This window comes from Xenopus laevis, chromosome 1L, assembly GCF_017654675.1.
Source record: "Xenopus laevis strain J_2021 chromosome 1L, Xenopus_laevis_v10.1, whole genome shotgun sequence".
Taxonomy (NCBI): Eukaryota; Metazoa; Chordata; class Amphibia; order Anura; family Pipidae; genus Xenopus; species Xenopus laevis.
The window spans coordinates 184,768,847-184,786,176 of NC_054371.1; the positions used below are offsets into that span (position 1 = coordinate 184,768,847).

Below are 17,330 nucleotides of genomic sequence, written 5' to 3' on the forward strand. Positions count from 1 at the left end.
AAAAAAACTACAACCAAACTCTGACCATAACTGATTTTACCTTATTTATTATAAAAAAAAAAAGCAAAAACCAAATCAGAGAAACACAGACCACAGAAACTTCCAAATAGAATATGGACCTCTGTCATTGATTTATACAAAACCTCGGCATGTCTGAGATGGAGGATTTTCAGATTCTGTTTTTTTGCAGACGGGCTTTAATAAAATTCGAAAAATTTGAGTTTTGTTTTTAAAAAATTAAAAATTCAAGTTTTTCCCCAAAAGCCAATCAGATAAATTCAAAGTTTAGTAAATAACCCCCTAAATGTGGGTAATTAGTGATGAGTGAATTTTTTCATGGGTTTGTGGTGAAATTCAGCATTTCGTCATCTGCCAATTTTTTCACAAAACTGCGGAAAAAATTTGCCGAGGAAAAATTCACTGAGACAGAAAAGTCTTCAGAACAAAAATGTCGCAGAGACAAAAAAGTCGCCATAAGAATAAACGCCCATTCACTTTAATGCATTTGGACAAAAAAAGTCACAGAGAAATAAAAAAGTTGCCACAAGAAAAAACGTCCATTGACTTTAATGCATCTGGAGCGAGAAAAATTGTTGCGCACGTAAAAAATTGTTGTATGTAAAAAATTGTTACGGCTATTTTTCGGGACAGTTTCAGTCATCACTATTGCTGATTCATATTATGGAAGCAAGATGGATTTGAAAGCTGACACCATGAATTTGTCAATAATGACAAATTCATGGTAATTCTTATCAACAATCCTTTTTTTAAACATAGCGTCAAATTTAGAATGTGGGCTTTGCAAATGAAATATGTATCAGTGCAAGCCATTTAACATGACATTTCCTCAGTTGGAACACTAACTTCTGAGTTCCAAACTATCTCTGAAAGAAATAGCAAACTTAACATTGCGACCTGCAATGCCAAGTATCAGCTGGAGTGGTGAGAAAGGTCACCATTATTGGATTATGAAAATGTGATAAATGACATTTCCCAACCTAGGAGAAAAAGGCTGGGTCTGTTTAACAGATAAGTCTGGTTTTGGCAGATTCCAGCAGAACACAACCTGTCTGAATGCATAATTGCCATGACAACATTTGGTGGAGGAGACATAATGGTCTGGAGTTTTATTCCATGGTCTGAGCTAGCAGTGGTTCATTTAAAAGCAATCATTGAGGCTTAGGCATACAATTATATTGCTGACAATTTTGAGCCTCCTGGTATTCATTTGGGATGAGGTCAGGGCTCTTTGCAGTAAACATCTCAGTTTACTATACAGTTTGGACAAGTTTGCACAAAAATTCCCTTATGCACAAAGCAAGGTCGGTACAGAATGTGTTAACTGAGATGTTTACTTCACAGAGCCCTGACTTCATTCTAAATGAATACCTGCAGGATGAATTGGAATGTCAGCTGTCAGCCAGGCCTGATCTACAACATCAGTGCCACCAAGGCTAAAGGGAAGCAAATCCCAACAAAGTGAAGAATAAAGCTTAAACAGAAGGCTAGAGTTTGTTAAAGCAGCAAAGGGAGTACCAACTTCACATTAATGCCCTTTGTTTGGTAATGAGATGTTAAATTGATGGGTATCCCCATACCTTTGGCTATATAGTATATATTACTGTATTACTGTTTATTACTGTATGGCTCAGGTGCAAAGTTTGGCAATGATGTCTGGATATAGTCACTTTTTATCAAATATATTTTTCACATTGATCGATTCTTTTGTTCAGAAATACTATCTTTAATGGGAAAAGGTCCTTGAAAATGTATATATTTTCAATTACATTTATTTTATCTAGTTGTAGAATATCAATTACACCAGAGGTTATTTACATAATGACTGCAGAGTCTGGTCAGGGCCGTTCAAGTGAGAACCTTGCCACAACTTTAATAGCTGAATTTCCGTGTTTTATCCCGAAAATTGACTCCTCTATTGCACTCAATGCACTAGCGATGCGGCTACCCTTTGTCCCGCTCCGACGCTGCTCATTAAACGCAGATCGGAAGAGGTGGAGCTCCATCTGGGCTGTTCCCTCAGGCAGCAGCAGCCCCAAAAATCACCCCTGAGTCTGGTCAATATACAGTGACATCCATTGTGAGAGAGCAATTTATGATTGCTAATTAATGGATTAATAAATATTTTTGGTAAGCAAGAAATGCCCAAACTCCGTATAGCTCCCAAATGAGGCAGCTGCAGCTTGATTGCCCTTTGTGTTGGTTTTTACATCACCTATATATATTGTTAACTTTCAGTATGTTATAAAATGGACAATTCTAAGCATTATTTTTTAATAGTTTTTGTATTATTTGCCTTTTTCTTTTGAATGCTGAGCTTTCAAACAGGGGTGACTGACCCCATCTAAAAACAAATCCTCTGTAAGGCTACACATGTATTGTTATTGCTACTTTTTATTACTCATCTTTCGATCAAGGCTTCTCCTATTCATATTCCAGTCTCTTATTAATATTAGAGTATGGTTGTTAGGGTAGTTTGTATCATAGCAACCAAATTGCTGAAATTACAAACTGGAAAGCTGCTGAATAAGAAGCTAAATAGTTCAATACGTACAAATAATTAAAAATGAAAACTAATTGCAAATTGTCTCAGATTTTCACTCTCTACATCATACTAAAAGTTAATTTAAAGGTGAACCACCCTTTAAATACAACATAGACATGTTGAAAGGGGAACTCCAGCTTCCAAACCAAAATTTGCTAAAGAGGCCCACATAACACAGAAACCCCTAATATATCCATCACAGTTACCAGTTGAATAAATGCCATTTTCTATGCTGAAATCCAGCTATTTAACAGTTCTTCTCTTTCTGCATCATTTGAAATCCTGGCAGGGAAGGAGGGACTAAAACATTGATGTTACAAATTGTAACAACTTCTCCACAGTTTACAGACAGCATGCAGGAACTACATAACCCACAATGCACTGCACTATGATGTTCCGTTAGTTATTAAAATCAAGTGTGCAGCGAATTGTGGGGTTTGGAGAATGCAATCTAAGGACAGCTGGCTGTTGATACAAAGTAACAGTAGTCAGACAGCTCAACAAAGTAGTCAGACAGATTAGCAGAAGAGCAGGGGGCTAGGCTTAGGGAACTGTCGGAAACCATTCAAAATCATGAGAAGTCTGCATATTTTTAACTGATGTATATTGCAAAGTTGCTTAAAATTATGTTTACTTTTCAAAAAAGCTTAAGTTATGGTTTTTTTTGGAGTTCCCCTTTAAATAAAATGGGAAATGTAATACAAGATATATGGGGAAAAAAGTCATGTTTTGCAACATACTATTTTTCATTTGAATAGGGAATTTCATTACTACAACATTCTTAAAAATGCTTAAAAAATGTGTTTGATGCAAATATAGTGCCTTTTTCAGTTTTTTTACTTTTTATTGCACATACTGTGCACTGGTGGGAACTATGAAATGTGCAATCTCAGACAGGTCACTGAATACTTTCACGGGTCACAAAATGTATATTTAATAGGCACAGAGAAAAAAATTGTTCAAGGAAAGGAAAAAAAATGATTTGTGTTACACATATATTTTCCATTTCCATTACATTCCCCAAAAGTGTTTTGCTTGTTAACGGCATGCAAAGGCATTTTAACAATGAAATCTACTTAGATACTTAATTATCAACAACATATAGTGAATGCTATTTAAAGCTTTTTGATGAAACGTCAGTAAGAAAGTATGTGTTTGATTTGCAAAATTCTGGCATTTACATTGATGACACTTTTACATACAGATGCAGCCACTTTGGTTTGTCTGTTTGACACAGAATAACTAAACACAGATATCCCATTTATCTCATTTAACACAGAAAACTGTGACAACATCCCATCTAATTAAAGCATTCACCATTGTGAACAATGGTGCTTTTGTATGCTAATGAAAAGGTTAAATGCATTAAATGAGTTAAGATAACTTTATATAACACAGTTTCTTCAATTAACTCTGAGTCATGACGCATTTAACTCACAAATCCAAGTGGCTTCATCTGTACATGAAAGAGCACAACATAATTGTACACTACAAACAGCAGATACTAAAGAAAATCATTGGTTTTGGCAGGTATCACCACATGCTTTACCAACAGTAAAATCGAGAGAAATTTGCTACAATGGAAGCAAGCTGTGTCAGAAAAAGATCACCCTTGTGATTCAGCCACTAGTTACTTCTATAGTTCTTCTGAATACAAACTATAAGTGATTGATGCCTCCAAATAGATTGTTTCCATGGTTATTGTAATTGCCTACCACTGTTTCTGTGTGCTAGAATAGAATGGCAAGAACACTATAAAAGTGTATGAATTATGAAGAAAATAGGAGCTTCAGAAAATAGTTGTTTTTACTTGGAAGTCTGCATAAACATGATAAAAAACAGTGGGGTTTTATAACTTGTATAACTGATAAGAGATCAACCCACCTACAACTGTATTCTTGGGTTTCTTGGTATTAGGTTCCAAACCACCACCCTAGACCCTTATTTTTCAAACTCTCATTTGCTCTGATTTTCCAAAACAACAAGAATGCAAAATTTCAATCTACCAAGTTATTTTTCATTATTTAATACCAAGGCCAAATAGAATATTAGCCTAATTGAAGACCAGTACAGTTCGCAATTTTAATGCATACACTTAAAGGGGACTTGTCACCCAAAAAACGTATTCCAAATCCTATTTTATTACGTTAGTCATGCAAAATTAACTTTACTTACACTATATAAATTATTTGAATCTTGTTTCCTTCGGGCTGGGAATTAATTGTTATAACAAGCAGGCAGGAGCCATTTTGTGTTATTAAGGCAAGTCTTGCATCATCTCAGAATCTTGTTTTTGCACCAGAATGGGAGACCCAATGTCCATCCCCATGCACTGGCTACACAATTAAATGGGAAACTGCGGGAATGTGGGGAGTGTAATGACATCTAGGAAGTGCTGATTATAAAGTAAAAGTAATTGCCTGCCCTGCCTCTATGCCTAAAGGTGGCTATAGACACACAGATCCTATCGTACGAATTGAGGATTCGTACGATTTTCGGATCGTGTGTGGCATCTTTCGTCCGGCGGAGATCGGTCGTTTGGTCAATTGGTCAGGTGTGATTTTGACCCGACCGATCCCGCCGGAGCCCATGGCACATCGTAATCAGATCGTTCGGCCATACGGCCCCCCCCCGATATAGCCATGCTTGTTAATGGCATATCGGGGAAAGATCCGCTCGTATGGCGATGTTGCCAAACGAGCAGATCTTTGAGTCTATGGCCACCTTAAGGCATAGAGAATGGGCAGGTAATATTTGATTGACAACTGAGATTTTTAAATGAGTTTACAACTTTGAATGCTTTAATAAAAATAAGAATTTGGATTTCCTGTTAATTTGAAAATGACTTTTATTATATAGATTTTTATGTCTGGGTGACAGGTTAATTTTATCTGAATAATTGCAACATGCTCTCTAATTTAGCTTACCATACTTGCACTTGTGGGCGCAAATGTGGTCTTAAATAAGCCAGCATTCTTCTGAATTTGCCTCCATCATCTTCTAACTGTAAGATGGATGTACAGTATAAGTCAATGTTTAATACACATTTAATTCCAGAATATATATATGTTATAAATTGTTACTTATGGTTTTAAATGCAAATGCTCTGATGTAGAGCAGATTTTTGTTTTAACTTAAAATTTGAGACGTTACTTTACAGACTTGCATTCCAGGTTAATGTATTTTTTTGCAGGCTTCCCAAAACTAAAACAATGCAAAAAATTTTGTTTTGTTTTTTAAAACTGACTTTTGAGCAGAGAAGGGAAGAACTGCAGGCTGCTGAGTTTCTAAAGTTGGGTTTGGATTTTGAAAGAGAAACTGCAGGTATATTATTTGCAGGAAAATCAGACCTTTTTCATAGGTGAAGAGTGAAATTGTCAAGGCGTTTCCAAACATAAAAGCTGCATCAAAGAGAAACACCTCCATTATAAATCCTCACCAAAACCTCAGATTAATTTTTCTGAGGATGTACTTTTAAAATACAATAAAGCATAAGCAAATCACTTGTAGCTGTAGCAACGCAAACCCGCCCTTTTAATGATGGCCTTATGTTTTCATAAATTAGTTATTTGCCTACAAAAAGCTACAGAAATGCAATAAAGGAGGTAAGTGGAAGATATGAAAAATAGGGCCAGAACTGGATAGGTCCATAATTTGGGGGTTATGTTCACATGTAGTGGTGGCTTGGCAACTTTATCCTAAACATGTAACTTAAAAGTCCTGCATTTGAAAATGAATACACTTGTAAAAATTCAATAATAACATGCCTATTGGATTTGTATAGACACCATGTAGGAATCAAATGTATTACTACAGCCCAGATGCAGATTTCTCAAACCATTAATAGGGTGACAACAGTGTTGGGGGCTATAGGAAGGGTGGAGAGGAGTAAAAGGTAAAACAGTGAAATAATGTATATTGTAGATGTGGAATAAAGGAAAAAGAAAGAATTATTGCCAAACTATCTTATGCATGTTTGCATGTACCTTTGTGCTTTACTAAGAGCTTTCCCCTTCCAGATGTCCATTCTACCATTCTGCCAATCTAGGGCACGGTACAGATAAATGACAGAAAGCATGGCTATTCAATGGTCAGTATTGCAGCCTTTTGCCCCTCAAGCAGTTCATGAGGTCCAAAGTTGCAGCCCTCCCTCTATTCAATTACCTGCACCAATAGTGTTCATGAATATACATAAACTCCCAGAAATCTTGGACAGGATTTTAAATGAACTCTCTCTAATTACTACAGTATTTTATTTGCCCCCTATCCTAGTTTTATTTTCAAAGATGCCAAATTATGGAGCAAAAGTGCCTGAAGAAAATGTACTTTCCAACTGCATACTTTTCACAAATTAATATAAATGTATTTGAACTTGATGAACTTATGTATTTTTTCGACTGACTAACTCTGTTGTTACTATCTATCCATCTGCAGAAGGCAATACAATTTAAATGCAAATTTCTATGCATATTAATATACATACATACACTCAGGGTGTCTGATTCACATGGGATTTTATCTTGCTCCGCAACATCTCCATCCGATGAAAACTTAACTGACACACTGACAATCACAGCAAGGTGCCCCTAGTTTGTGTTCAGCAAAATGCCAAAGATAGATTTCAAATTCATCTTGCTAGGAAGAACAAGACTTTAAATATCAAAATAGATTGAATCATGCATAGTAATATATTCCCAATTGCCATGGCTTTTAGGTAAATCAAAGTCAATGTATGTAAACCCATTGTCTATTAATAATGTTAAGTATGAATATTTGTCTTATTTAGGCACTTACTCTCGAAGGTATCCCCTTTGCATTATTTAAGCAGCGCGCAAAAAGATATGATAATTTATAAACCTTAAATTAGTGATTTCTTATATTTTTACAACTCTCCATAACCTTCAGAAGATTGCATGAGACAAATAAAATGCTTCCAATTTTTGTTTCAATGTAAACCTTCAGACTATTCCCCAAAAATGCCATGTAAAGCTTGCCACACACTGCCAGATCTGCTCATTTGGCAACCACAGATCTGGGCTTGACTTGGCCACCTACAAACAGTGCCAATTGGGTTAGCTCTTGGATCATACACTGTGGTGTACAAAATGCCTGTCACACAAGGACTGAATCAATCCACTCAAGCACTCTTTGTCCAGGGGAATTTTCAAACCTGTTCGATTGATATTTAGGCAAGATATGAACTTTAGGCAAGATATGGGTCAGGCAGGAATCCATGCACAGGCCAGTAAGCTGCCAATCTGGTCTTGAGGGACCGATATTCACCGATATACTGATATTTATATGCTACTAAGAAGACAGAACAATTATTTCAATCAGAGGGTTAATAATGAAACCATGGTGAATGTATTTCTAATCATTGAAATAATGCAACTTACCAAATGATTGTTTTGACACTTGTTTAAGGATATCAGGATTCATTTGGACTTCTTATTGCTTTAAAGTGCTCATTGTCTAATTTTCTTTATATTCATATCAATAAAAAAAAAATGAAGATAAAAAAATAAAAATATCACACAGTCGTAGTGGTTGATTTCCTCAGTATAGTCTTTTGAGGTTTTGGCGCAGTCTGCGGAGGCTGAGTTCCTGTTTTTTGAAAATGATGGCTACTACTGCTGTTTTTTCCTAGTCCTCCATTTTCAATGGGAAAGGGAGCAAGAGAGGGCGATTGTAAAGTAGAACAATTATGTGGAAGTTTTCCTGCTATATGCACCGGCTCACTGTGTAGATGTAAATCTCTATTTTTTATATCCGATTGCACGTCACAGTCAGGACAGTAGCCATGATAGAGAACATTTTCACTAAAACGTACACGTTCCCTAGTTGAAGATTGTGCGCACCGTTCTTTCTCTGTCCTATGTGTCATGAGTGTATCTGGACTTTTTTCCACTTTAAAATTGTGAATGGCACATCTGTCCCCATTGGGAATGCTGACTGGCCCTCCAGGAAATCCACCATTGCGAAGTAAAATCCCATTATTCCTCCCATTGTTTGTTGAAGAATCTACCTTAAGAGTATCTTCAAATTTCACTGGTGTCAGCCGTGGTGGCGGTGGTGGTGGGTTGGGTTTTCGTAAAACTGTAAGAACAGCAGATGGATGGGCAGGGGGACTTATAAGTGGTGCATTGGCACGAACCTTGATCTTATCTAAACTGGAAGCTGTTGTGCTACTTGAGCTACTGTTCAGTGTGTCTGTTTTTGAGCTGTCTGTCATCTCATCCTCCAGCTGTAGATCTGATGTTAGTGTATCAATTTGATCAACCACCTGCATGCAAAAAAAACACTGCATTAGAGCTGAATACTTTTTCAGTTATAAAATACTGTACATATTTCTACTGCATTAGAAATACTACATTCGGTTAATTACCTTTTTAAGGGTAGTACAGTATAAGTCAGCTAAGACAATTTTTAAGTGTATAATGAAGAGTGTTCTTTTTGAAGCTGTTTAACAAGGGTGCACTTTCTAGTTCTCATTAAATATTAATAATATAATGCTCAGGACATGCATAATACAGTTTGTACTTTAATGTTGCCTGAGGAACTTCCAGACTAATTTAGTCTATAAACTGTTTGGTCTTTAGCTACACAAGTTGTTGATTATGATGAGGTTACAGGAATAACTATAAAAGAGAGAGGAAGCTGTGGAAGAGAGTTTAGACTGGAAAAGAAACATATTAAAATATAAGGCGTATAAAAAAACTGTGCCCTTCTGCCACTGCTAGCACAGAACTTAAATACAATACACATACTTATAATAAATGCTGTAAAATAAATTAAAAGTACAAACTATGGAGAAATTAAAGGAAAATGCTATTAAGCTCGCAGTTCTGGATGCCTATTTGGTTCCAGGGAAATAAAGATGTACTTTTCATGTCTCTGCCTATAATTCCCTTAGTGATTGGTAAAATATTTTTTATCATCTTTATGCAAAATAAGTACATGTGCATCTGGGCATACTCCATATTATAATGATTTTAAGATGATTGCATGTTAATATATATAGTATTACTTGTTAATTGAAAAGCAAAAAACTATACAATCCTCCTCGTACCAGTCCATGCAGTGAAACCTTACTACTAAACTGATCGTTCTCAGTTTCCTGAATTAAATGTATTAGGTCTCAATAAACTTGACGAATTAGTATTCTTTGTTGCATAATATAAGTTTACAGCATGCCTTTGATATGTTTAATACAAATGCTTCCTATCTTGTTTCTATAAATGTACACGTATAGAAAGAATTATACAAATCAATGTAAGATGAATGAATTCCAAAAATGTAAAGGAACCAATGATGCAAACCTCAGTAAAGCATGAATGATGTATAATAATACCTAGGAAATTATAAAACCCACTTATATGCCCAATGTTTGTCATATTATAATAATGGAATACATACAGTATATGGAATATAAATTCTGATCTACTTTTTTATTTGTAGCTGCAATATTATTACAGACTTTTTCCCATACACCCTAATAGGGAAATATAATTAAAATAGTAAAAGTCAACATAAGTATTTCTCATTAAACCTGTATGAAACTGTGCATGTGAATTGTGCAAAGGACATATTTTAAAACTTGCTTAAAGGTGGCATATTTTTTCAACAAAAATAACTTATTCAGTTTGTTAGTTCCATTACTTGGCCTTATATGTTCTTGAAAGACTCTAGGGAAGTGATTGTTTTGTACTTTTTTTTTAATTACCCTAACAACTAGGGAGAAGTTTGGAAATAAATGTCAAAGATGAACAGTAGAGGGCCTGAAAACCAAAATAGGCAATCAGAAGAGTTAAGGGTACTAAAGTATACTAAAATATACAGTTAAAGGAACAGTAACACCAAAAAATTTAAGTCATTAACATGTAATTAGCACATAATATACTGTTAGCATGCACTGGGAAAAGCTGTGTGTTGGCTTTAGAAAGAATACTATAAATAAGCTGCTGGGTAGCCATGGGGGCAGCCATTCAAACTGGAAAAAAAGGGAGAAAAGGCACAGGTTACATAGCAGATAACAGAAAAGCTCTGTCCAATACAATGGTGTTTTATCTGTTATCTGCTAAGTAACCTGTGTCTTTCCTTCTTTTTTCCAGCTTGAATGGCTGCCCCCATGGCTATAGTAGTCTTTTTTTTAATTACTTTGATACAATTTCTGTTTTTGCTGTTACTGTTCCTTTAACATAACGACATCCCAGATCTGAAACAATCTGGGGGCATCCTGGATGTGCATGTATGTATGTAAAACTTTGTTTTTAAAGTGTTGTTAAGGAGCCGCAGCACTGTACAGTGCATAAAATTACAATATATAAAAAAGAATACACGTGGAAGACAAATCACACAATAAATATACACAAAAAGAGTGCTATGTGGTAAGAGACATAGTAGGAATGAAATCCCTGCCCCGTAGAGCTTACAGTCTAAGTGGATGGGAAGCTAACATACAGGCATAAATTGGAGATGAAAAAGTGCACAAAGTAAGCCATAGTCAGTAGGCACCAGACTAGGCTAATGTTCTAGTGATCCAAAAGGTAGACTCTTATTTTTTTCTTGAAAAGATTGAGAGAGGATTCCTTATGGAGGAATTCAGGGATGGATAGAATGGTTTGAGATGAGAGGTGGCAGTGAATGTGGATGGTATGAAGAGAAAGTGGCTCTGAGAGTAGCGGAGAAGATGACAGGAAGTGAGGATCAGAGGACTGAAGGGCTTTGAATGTTAGTAGAACACCCCCTGGCCCCACAACTTTCCCTCCCACTTTTACTGCCCTGTATCCTTTCCTTCCCTACCCTGCACTTATTCTGCTCATTGTGGTTTTCCTTGCTCCACTGCTTGGATGATATTGGAGGACTTTGGTTGTCGATTCTATGCATTTCAATGGAGTAGTAAGTAGGTTTAGGGGGAAATTGCTGATAGCAGGAGATGGATCTGCTACTGAGGAAAGGGGCTTAAACCTGGGAGACTCCCAACAAATGGGGGGGGTGTACATATGTCTATAAAAATGAACCTGTACTGTAAGGAGAATAAGAAAGGCACTGATGGAAATGCACTATATCAGTTGAAATAACAGAGAGGTATTCACCCAGGAGCAGTGATTAGGGATTTTTTTGTAATTCTTAATACAGGAAACATGTAGGGGCAGATTTATCAAGGGTCAAAGTGAATTCAAGGGAATTTTCGAAATTAAAAAAATTCGAAGTAATTTTTTTGATACTTCGACCATCGAATAGGATACTACGAATATTCGTTCAAATATTCGACCATTCAATAATCAAAGGACTGTCTCTTTAAAAAAAATTCGACTTCAATACTTCGCAAAATTAAACCTGCCAAAGTGCTATATTAGCCTATGGGGACCTTCTACAGCATTTTTCTAAGTTTTTTGAAGTCGAAGTAAAATCGTACGATCGTTAGATTTGAAACAGCTTCAACTTCGACATTCGAAGTTGAAGTAAAGCCATTCGAGCCATAGAGTATTTACCACTTCGAAATTCGACCCTTGATAAATCTGCCCCGTAGTGGTTGCACGTGTTACAAAGCAGTTTATTTAAAGGAATTCAAATTTACAGTATAAAAGTAAACAGCACAATGACTTAAATTGGGGGGTGTGGAAGCACTCTAAAGGCTACGTTATAGTATATTTAAGTATAATGGAAGTGTTAGTTTTAATGCACCCTAGTCCCCTGTCTCAAAGTTTACAAAACAGGGGTTTTTAGTTACAAAGTTATGATCATAAAGTTGAAAAGCCACCATACCACATCAAGGTAAACCCCATATGGCGGTCCCTAACTTGTTTGCCTCTGGCCATAGTATAAAAAGTCTTACTTCTCTGCATAGTAGCATTATCTGTAATCAGTGTCTGTTGAACCTTGGTTTCAGAATGAGACAGGGGACTAGGGAATGTGCATTAAAACGAGCACTTCCATTATACTTAAATATACCATTTTGAGCACAATGACGTAAACAACCTACTTTCACACACACACTGTGCAGATCTTTGTTGAGTTTTCATATTTTCAACTAGAATTCTGGGTTACTGTTACTGCCCAGGAGATATTCACATTTGCCTGAAGCACAAATCAACATAAAAAGATATCCTGCTCATGGCAAATCTACCTGAGAGTTCATTTACCTTCACATGATGGCAACACAATATGCTGCGCTGTCCAATTATCCCAAACAGTGTGCACTGAGGACTTTAACCTTTTACTGTATATATGCTGTAAATAATTTAATCTAAGGCCTTTGAAAGAAGGACTACATCCCATTAAATATATTGAGGCAGCAACTGCTGTTTTTGTATGTAATCCTTTTATATTGCCTTAATATTTCATCACTTTTATTGCTAGATATTGTTATGGTGAAAATAAAAAAAGATGAACAAATACTAACAAATATTAAATTCAACTGTTTCTGAGAAACGCTCAACTCTTTCTGAGACATGCTTCATTTATTAAAGCTATACTGACACTAAAAAGCGATTCTTCAAAATATTAATGTACAGTAAAAGTTACCTATAGGTCATGTTAATGTTCTTCACTGATAGGTCTGTTTTTGTAAGTAATTGTTACATAAAGTTCCTAAAACTGACTTTCCAATCTGACTGTCTCTTCCTAACCTGTCAGATAGAGTTTCTCATGTTAATGGACAACTGCTGCACAAATATGGCAGCCCCCTCATAGAGAAACATGGGGGATCAGATAGGTAAAAACATTGGGCAATAATTTAAGGTAAAATTATAAATAGCTTGCAAAGACAATGTTATGATAGATGTAAAAAAAAATATTTAATTTTTGGTGCCAGTATCTCTTTAAACACAGGCTTCCTTGAAACATTTTTCATAACTACTGTATTTCTGTACCCAGAATCTATGAATTAGATTTCATAAATACTTGTCAGAGTAAACAGTATAAAAGAACAGAATGCAATCCTTACAGAATCTAGGCAGTAACCATTGTTAATAATTCACAAATTAAAATGTGAGAAATACATTATAAATGTATACAATGTACCTTTAAAACCACACCACAAAACATAGCAGTCAAAATATTTAAACTTGTTTCCAGAGAAAAACAAATCCTCATATATCCTATCAACCCTGTGTCCTTTCCGGCATTATGAACAGAATCCATCCAGCATCAAAATACTGTAGATCAATAGGCCTTTAAACTGCAGCTGATATAGCCGTGCAGACAACAGAATATGAAATACACATTGGACTGTAAATGTCTTTTTCAGATGCTCTCATAGTCATTCAAGTTTGTTTTCCTTTTTATAAAGCAAAGATATATAGCTCTAAGGGGCTTTGTTTTCGGTATTGATAGCTTTTACTACATACCACAAAACACTTGCAGCCTGCATAGAGATAAGATGACTAATATATTTAAAAAATGAATTATCAGTACACTGTTTGCTGTAAACTTCATTAAATTTCAAATAATTGTCCTGTTTAATTGAAGAAATCACTAAACAAAGCTGTGTTGCTCCCCACTCCCATTGATGCAGGGTCGGACTGGCCCGATGGGACACCGGGAAAAAACCCGGTGGGCCACGACCCCCTTGGGCCCCCACTGGGCCAGACCCCCCCTCTCACAATATTCGGATTGTACAAGAAAAAATTTTTTTTTGGCGCTGTGCAGCACCTTCTGCATGCGTGTCACAGTGGAGGGCAACTGGGGAGCCCTGGATAGTAGCCCCCTCCCGATGGGCCCTGGGCCCCCCAGTCTGACCCTGCATTGATGTTGCTCCCAGTAGCCTCATATTAAGTGCCCACCTCCTGACTTAAATTCAAGTATTGGAGGCATAAAGGCACAGGTTTACTCCAGCAGAGCCTCCTGTAAGCCAGCAGTTCACATGGTGCTACCAATTAGCCATTTGGCACTTCCAATTAATTTTTTCTTGCTTTTGTGGCTCTCAAACAGTATTTACATTTGCGTGCGGCTCACAGGTTAAAAAGGTTGGGGGCCCCTAAACTAGAGTATTCGGAAAAACTGGCTAATAAAGGAATTAATATAAAATGTCTTTTTTCCTGTTTCAAATATGGATAACATTGTCACAGCCCATAATGTCATTACTAGCAATAATAATTCAGTTATAACAAAGGTTCCTGTAACATATTGAAATATTATTAGTATTATGCAAATTTGCCCCATTCCTGTAACCTGTGTCTACCAGTTAGAATAAAGAAAATACAAATCTAATTGGTTACAGAACTTGAACTTGACCGTATTTGTATATGCCCAATGTAGTCAGTCCCATTAACAAGCATTAATTAGCCAAAAGAGCAGTAATAATAATAACATTTTAGAAGACAGATTATACTATAAATCAAGTTATTTATTATAAAAGACCATAAAGAAAGGGTAAAAAGTAAACTAATACTAGGAATTAACTCATAAATTTGTTGTCCATACTTAGTAAAATTTGTATTTACAAATTAAGAAGGATAACTGTGTACTTTTCAATGCATGCCGTCTAAAGATATTTAAACTGGAAAAGGCCAATGCAAACCTTAGTAATAAAAATGCTGTATACAGCTTTCAAGCCCATATGTAAAGATTTAGCTAAACTATAGCACTATAGTATTATTTATTTAAGCTAATAAAATAATGTATCTTACTGTATGTGGCTGACAAAAATTCAATTTGAAAGTAGAGCGAAACAAATACACTTTACATTAAAATAATGGAAGGGGTCGTCATTGACCTCAACAGCCTTTACTTTAAGCAGTCTGATATTGCAATTGCCACTAAATAACTACAGAACTGCATTACATAATGGGTAGCAGACAGTTTATTTATTTTTTTTTTTTAAGTTTTTTGCACCAAGAAATTTGTATTTGAGTAGAAGGGTAGAATGTGATTTCATAATTTTCATTAGATCTACCAACTCTCAAAAACATTAGAGAATCTCAAATTGAAAAAAAAACCTTACATTTTACCTAGGGCAACTCACATTGACTTCTACATGAACTCGCAAGCTTTGAAATGGACCTGACAAAGACATGTCAGAGATGGTTACCATAAAAACCTCTCTGCTGTCAAATTAAACCACACAGTATGCATAAGGTGCACTTTTTAAATTATTAAAGGAAACCAACTAATGAATAAATATTCACATATTTGAATAATACCATATTTTAGACAAGAAAAAAAATAACATCTGTTTTATCCCAATACCTGAATGTACAATGAAATATTAACAAGGCTAGTAGCAGAATGTGATTTTTACCTTGGTTAGTACAGCCTCAATTACAGAAAAAAACAATGTTTTACTAAATAGTCATCTCTGTTAGGAGGAGAGATACAAGGTGCTGTTTCTTTTACTGGCTGTTGACTTATGTTGGAAGATCTCACCCTAATGCCATGGGTCATCTCAGACAAATGAAGTCCCCTCAGTTCCCAGTATGTTGTATGGATAAGCGAAAAACACTTGGCTAGAAAGAATTTTTCAAAAAGTGACCTTGCCATTAATGAGGACAATATAAAGTAAAATAATACTCCCTAAATAACTGACTACACAAATAATACCAACTTCAGGTTTCATCTGTAAATATTTGCCTGCATAATTGGTCTGCTTTGTTCTGCAATCCTAAAATGCATTTTAAACTTGGCCTGCCAGAATCGATTTTCTAGTTTTCTCAAGTTGCAGAAAGATTCCTTGAGGTATTGCACTTGAGCCAAACTAGACCTGGCACTGGCCGAACTTCTGAGAAATAGTTACTTACACTATTCTGCCACTGAATTATTGATATTGTTAAACAAAGATACTTACTAATGTGACTCTGCCAGTTATAAATATTAGGGAACATCTGTTCTAAGCCTTATGTAGAGGTGCACTTTTCCTTTGAGAAGATCCCTCCAGGTTATAAGAGAGTGAAACAGCTGGATGGTGGTTATGCAAGGATATCAACAGTGTCAGATGCAATATAATACTGTATGTCCTAATGTTTCATATGGATAAAAAATTGCACAATCACATTCTAGTTTTTTGCACAATTGCCACATAATGTTCAATCACTAAAAAAGAACACAATCAATTACTCGTCTATTTATAATTAGATTAATGTGCTGGAGTTCAATAAATCACCCTGGGTTTTTTCATATTTCCAGAGATTACTTTGTTCTCCCAGGCTCGTAATTACAAAATACAATTGCTATAACAATGAACCTTGCAGAATTTTTAAATCTTCATTATAATTAGATCACTTTTATAACAAAATCATACTGTAAATGCATTGATTTTTATATAATAGGAAACGTTCCGTTCTTAAAGATAGGGGCTGGTTTATTAAAATGTAAACTTGGAAATTAAAATTTCCAAGTTCTAATTTTATCACAGCTACTAATTACTTTGTATGAATATATTCAATGATGGACACATTTATTAGATCGATGTGCCAGTTTATCAAAACGTCTAACACTTATCTGGGCAGTCAAACGCCAATCTGTTCAATGATAACAACACCCAACTCAGTTGTCAATCCCTCAAAAATGTACAAGCATTGCATTGAAATGCAAGAGGTTCAACAATTAGGTAAAACTCTTTTCCAAACAAACTTCTAATTTCTAACAGCAACAAAGCTAAATCAAGAACAATCCTTACATACCAATACATATACCAACAAAAAAAAAGTAGAGGCCAGGGCCTTTCAAATTATATAAGCCAGCCCTAAAATTTTCCTCCTGGTTTATAACATTTTTGTTTACCGTATTATATTTTTTTATACATACAAAATCCTCCCCTTTGGCTAAA

General features: G+C 35.6%; 1 protein-coding gene across 1 annotated transcript in view; it reads right to left on the minus strand.

The window, feature by feature from the left end:
• Nucleotides 1-17,330, minus strand: part of prr16.L (proline rich 16 L homeolog) — a 184,316-nt gene that overhangs the window by 47,433 nt on the left and 119,553 nt on the right. Inside the window, exon 2 of the mRNA XM_041568270.1 lies at nt 7,960-8,846. Within this exon, the coding sequence (XP_041424204.1) occupies nt 8,094-8,846 (753 nt within the window). The 3' untranslated portion in view covers nt 7,960-8,093. The remainder of the gene's footprint in view (nt 1-7,959; nt 8,847-17,330) is intronic.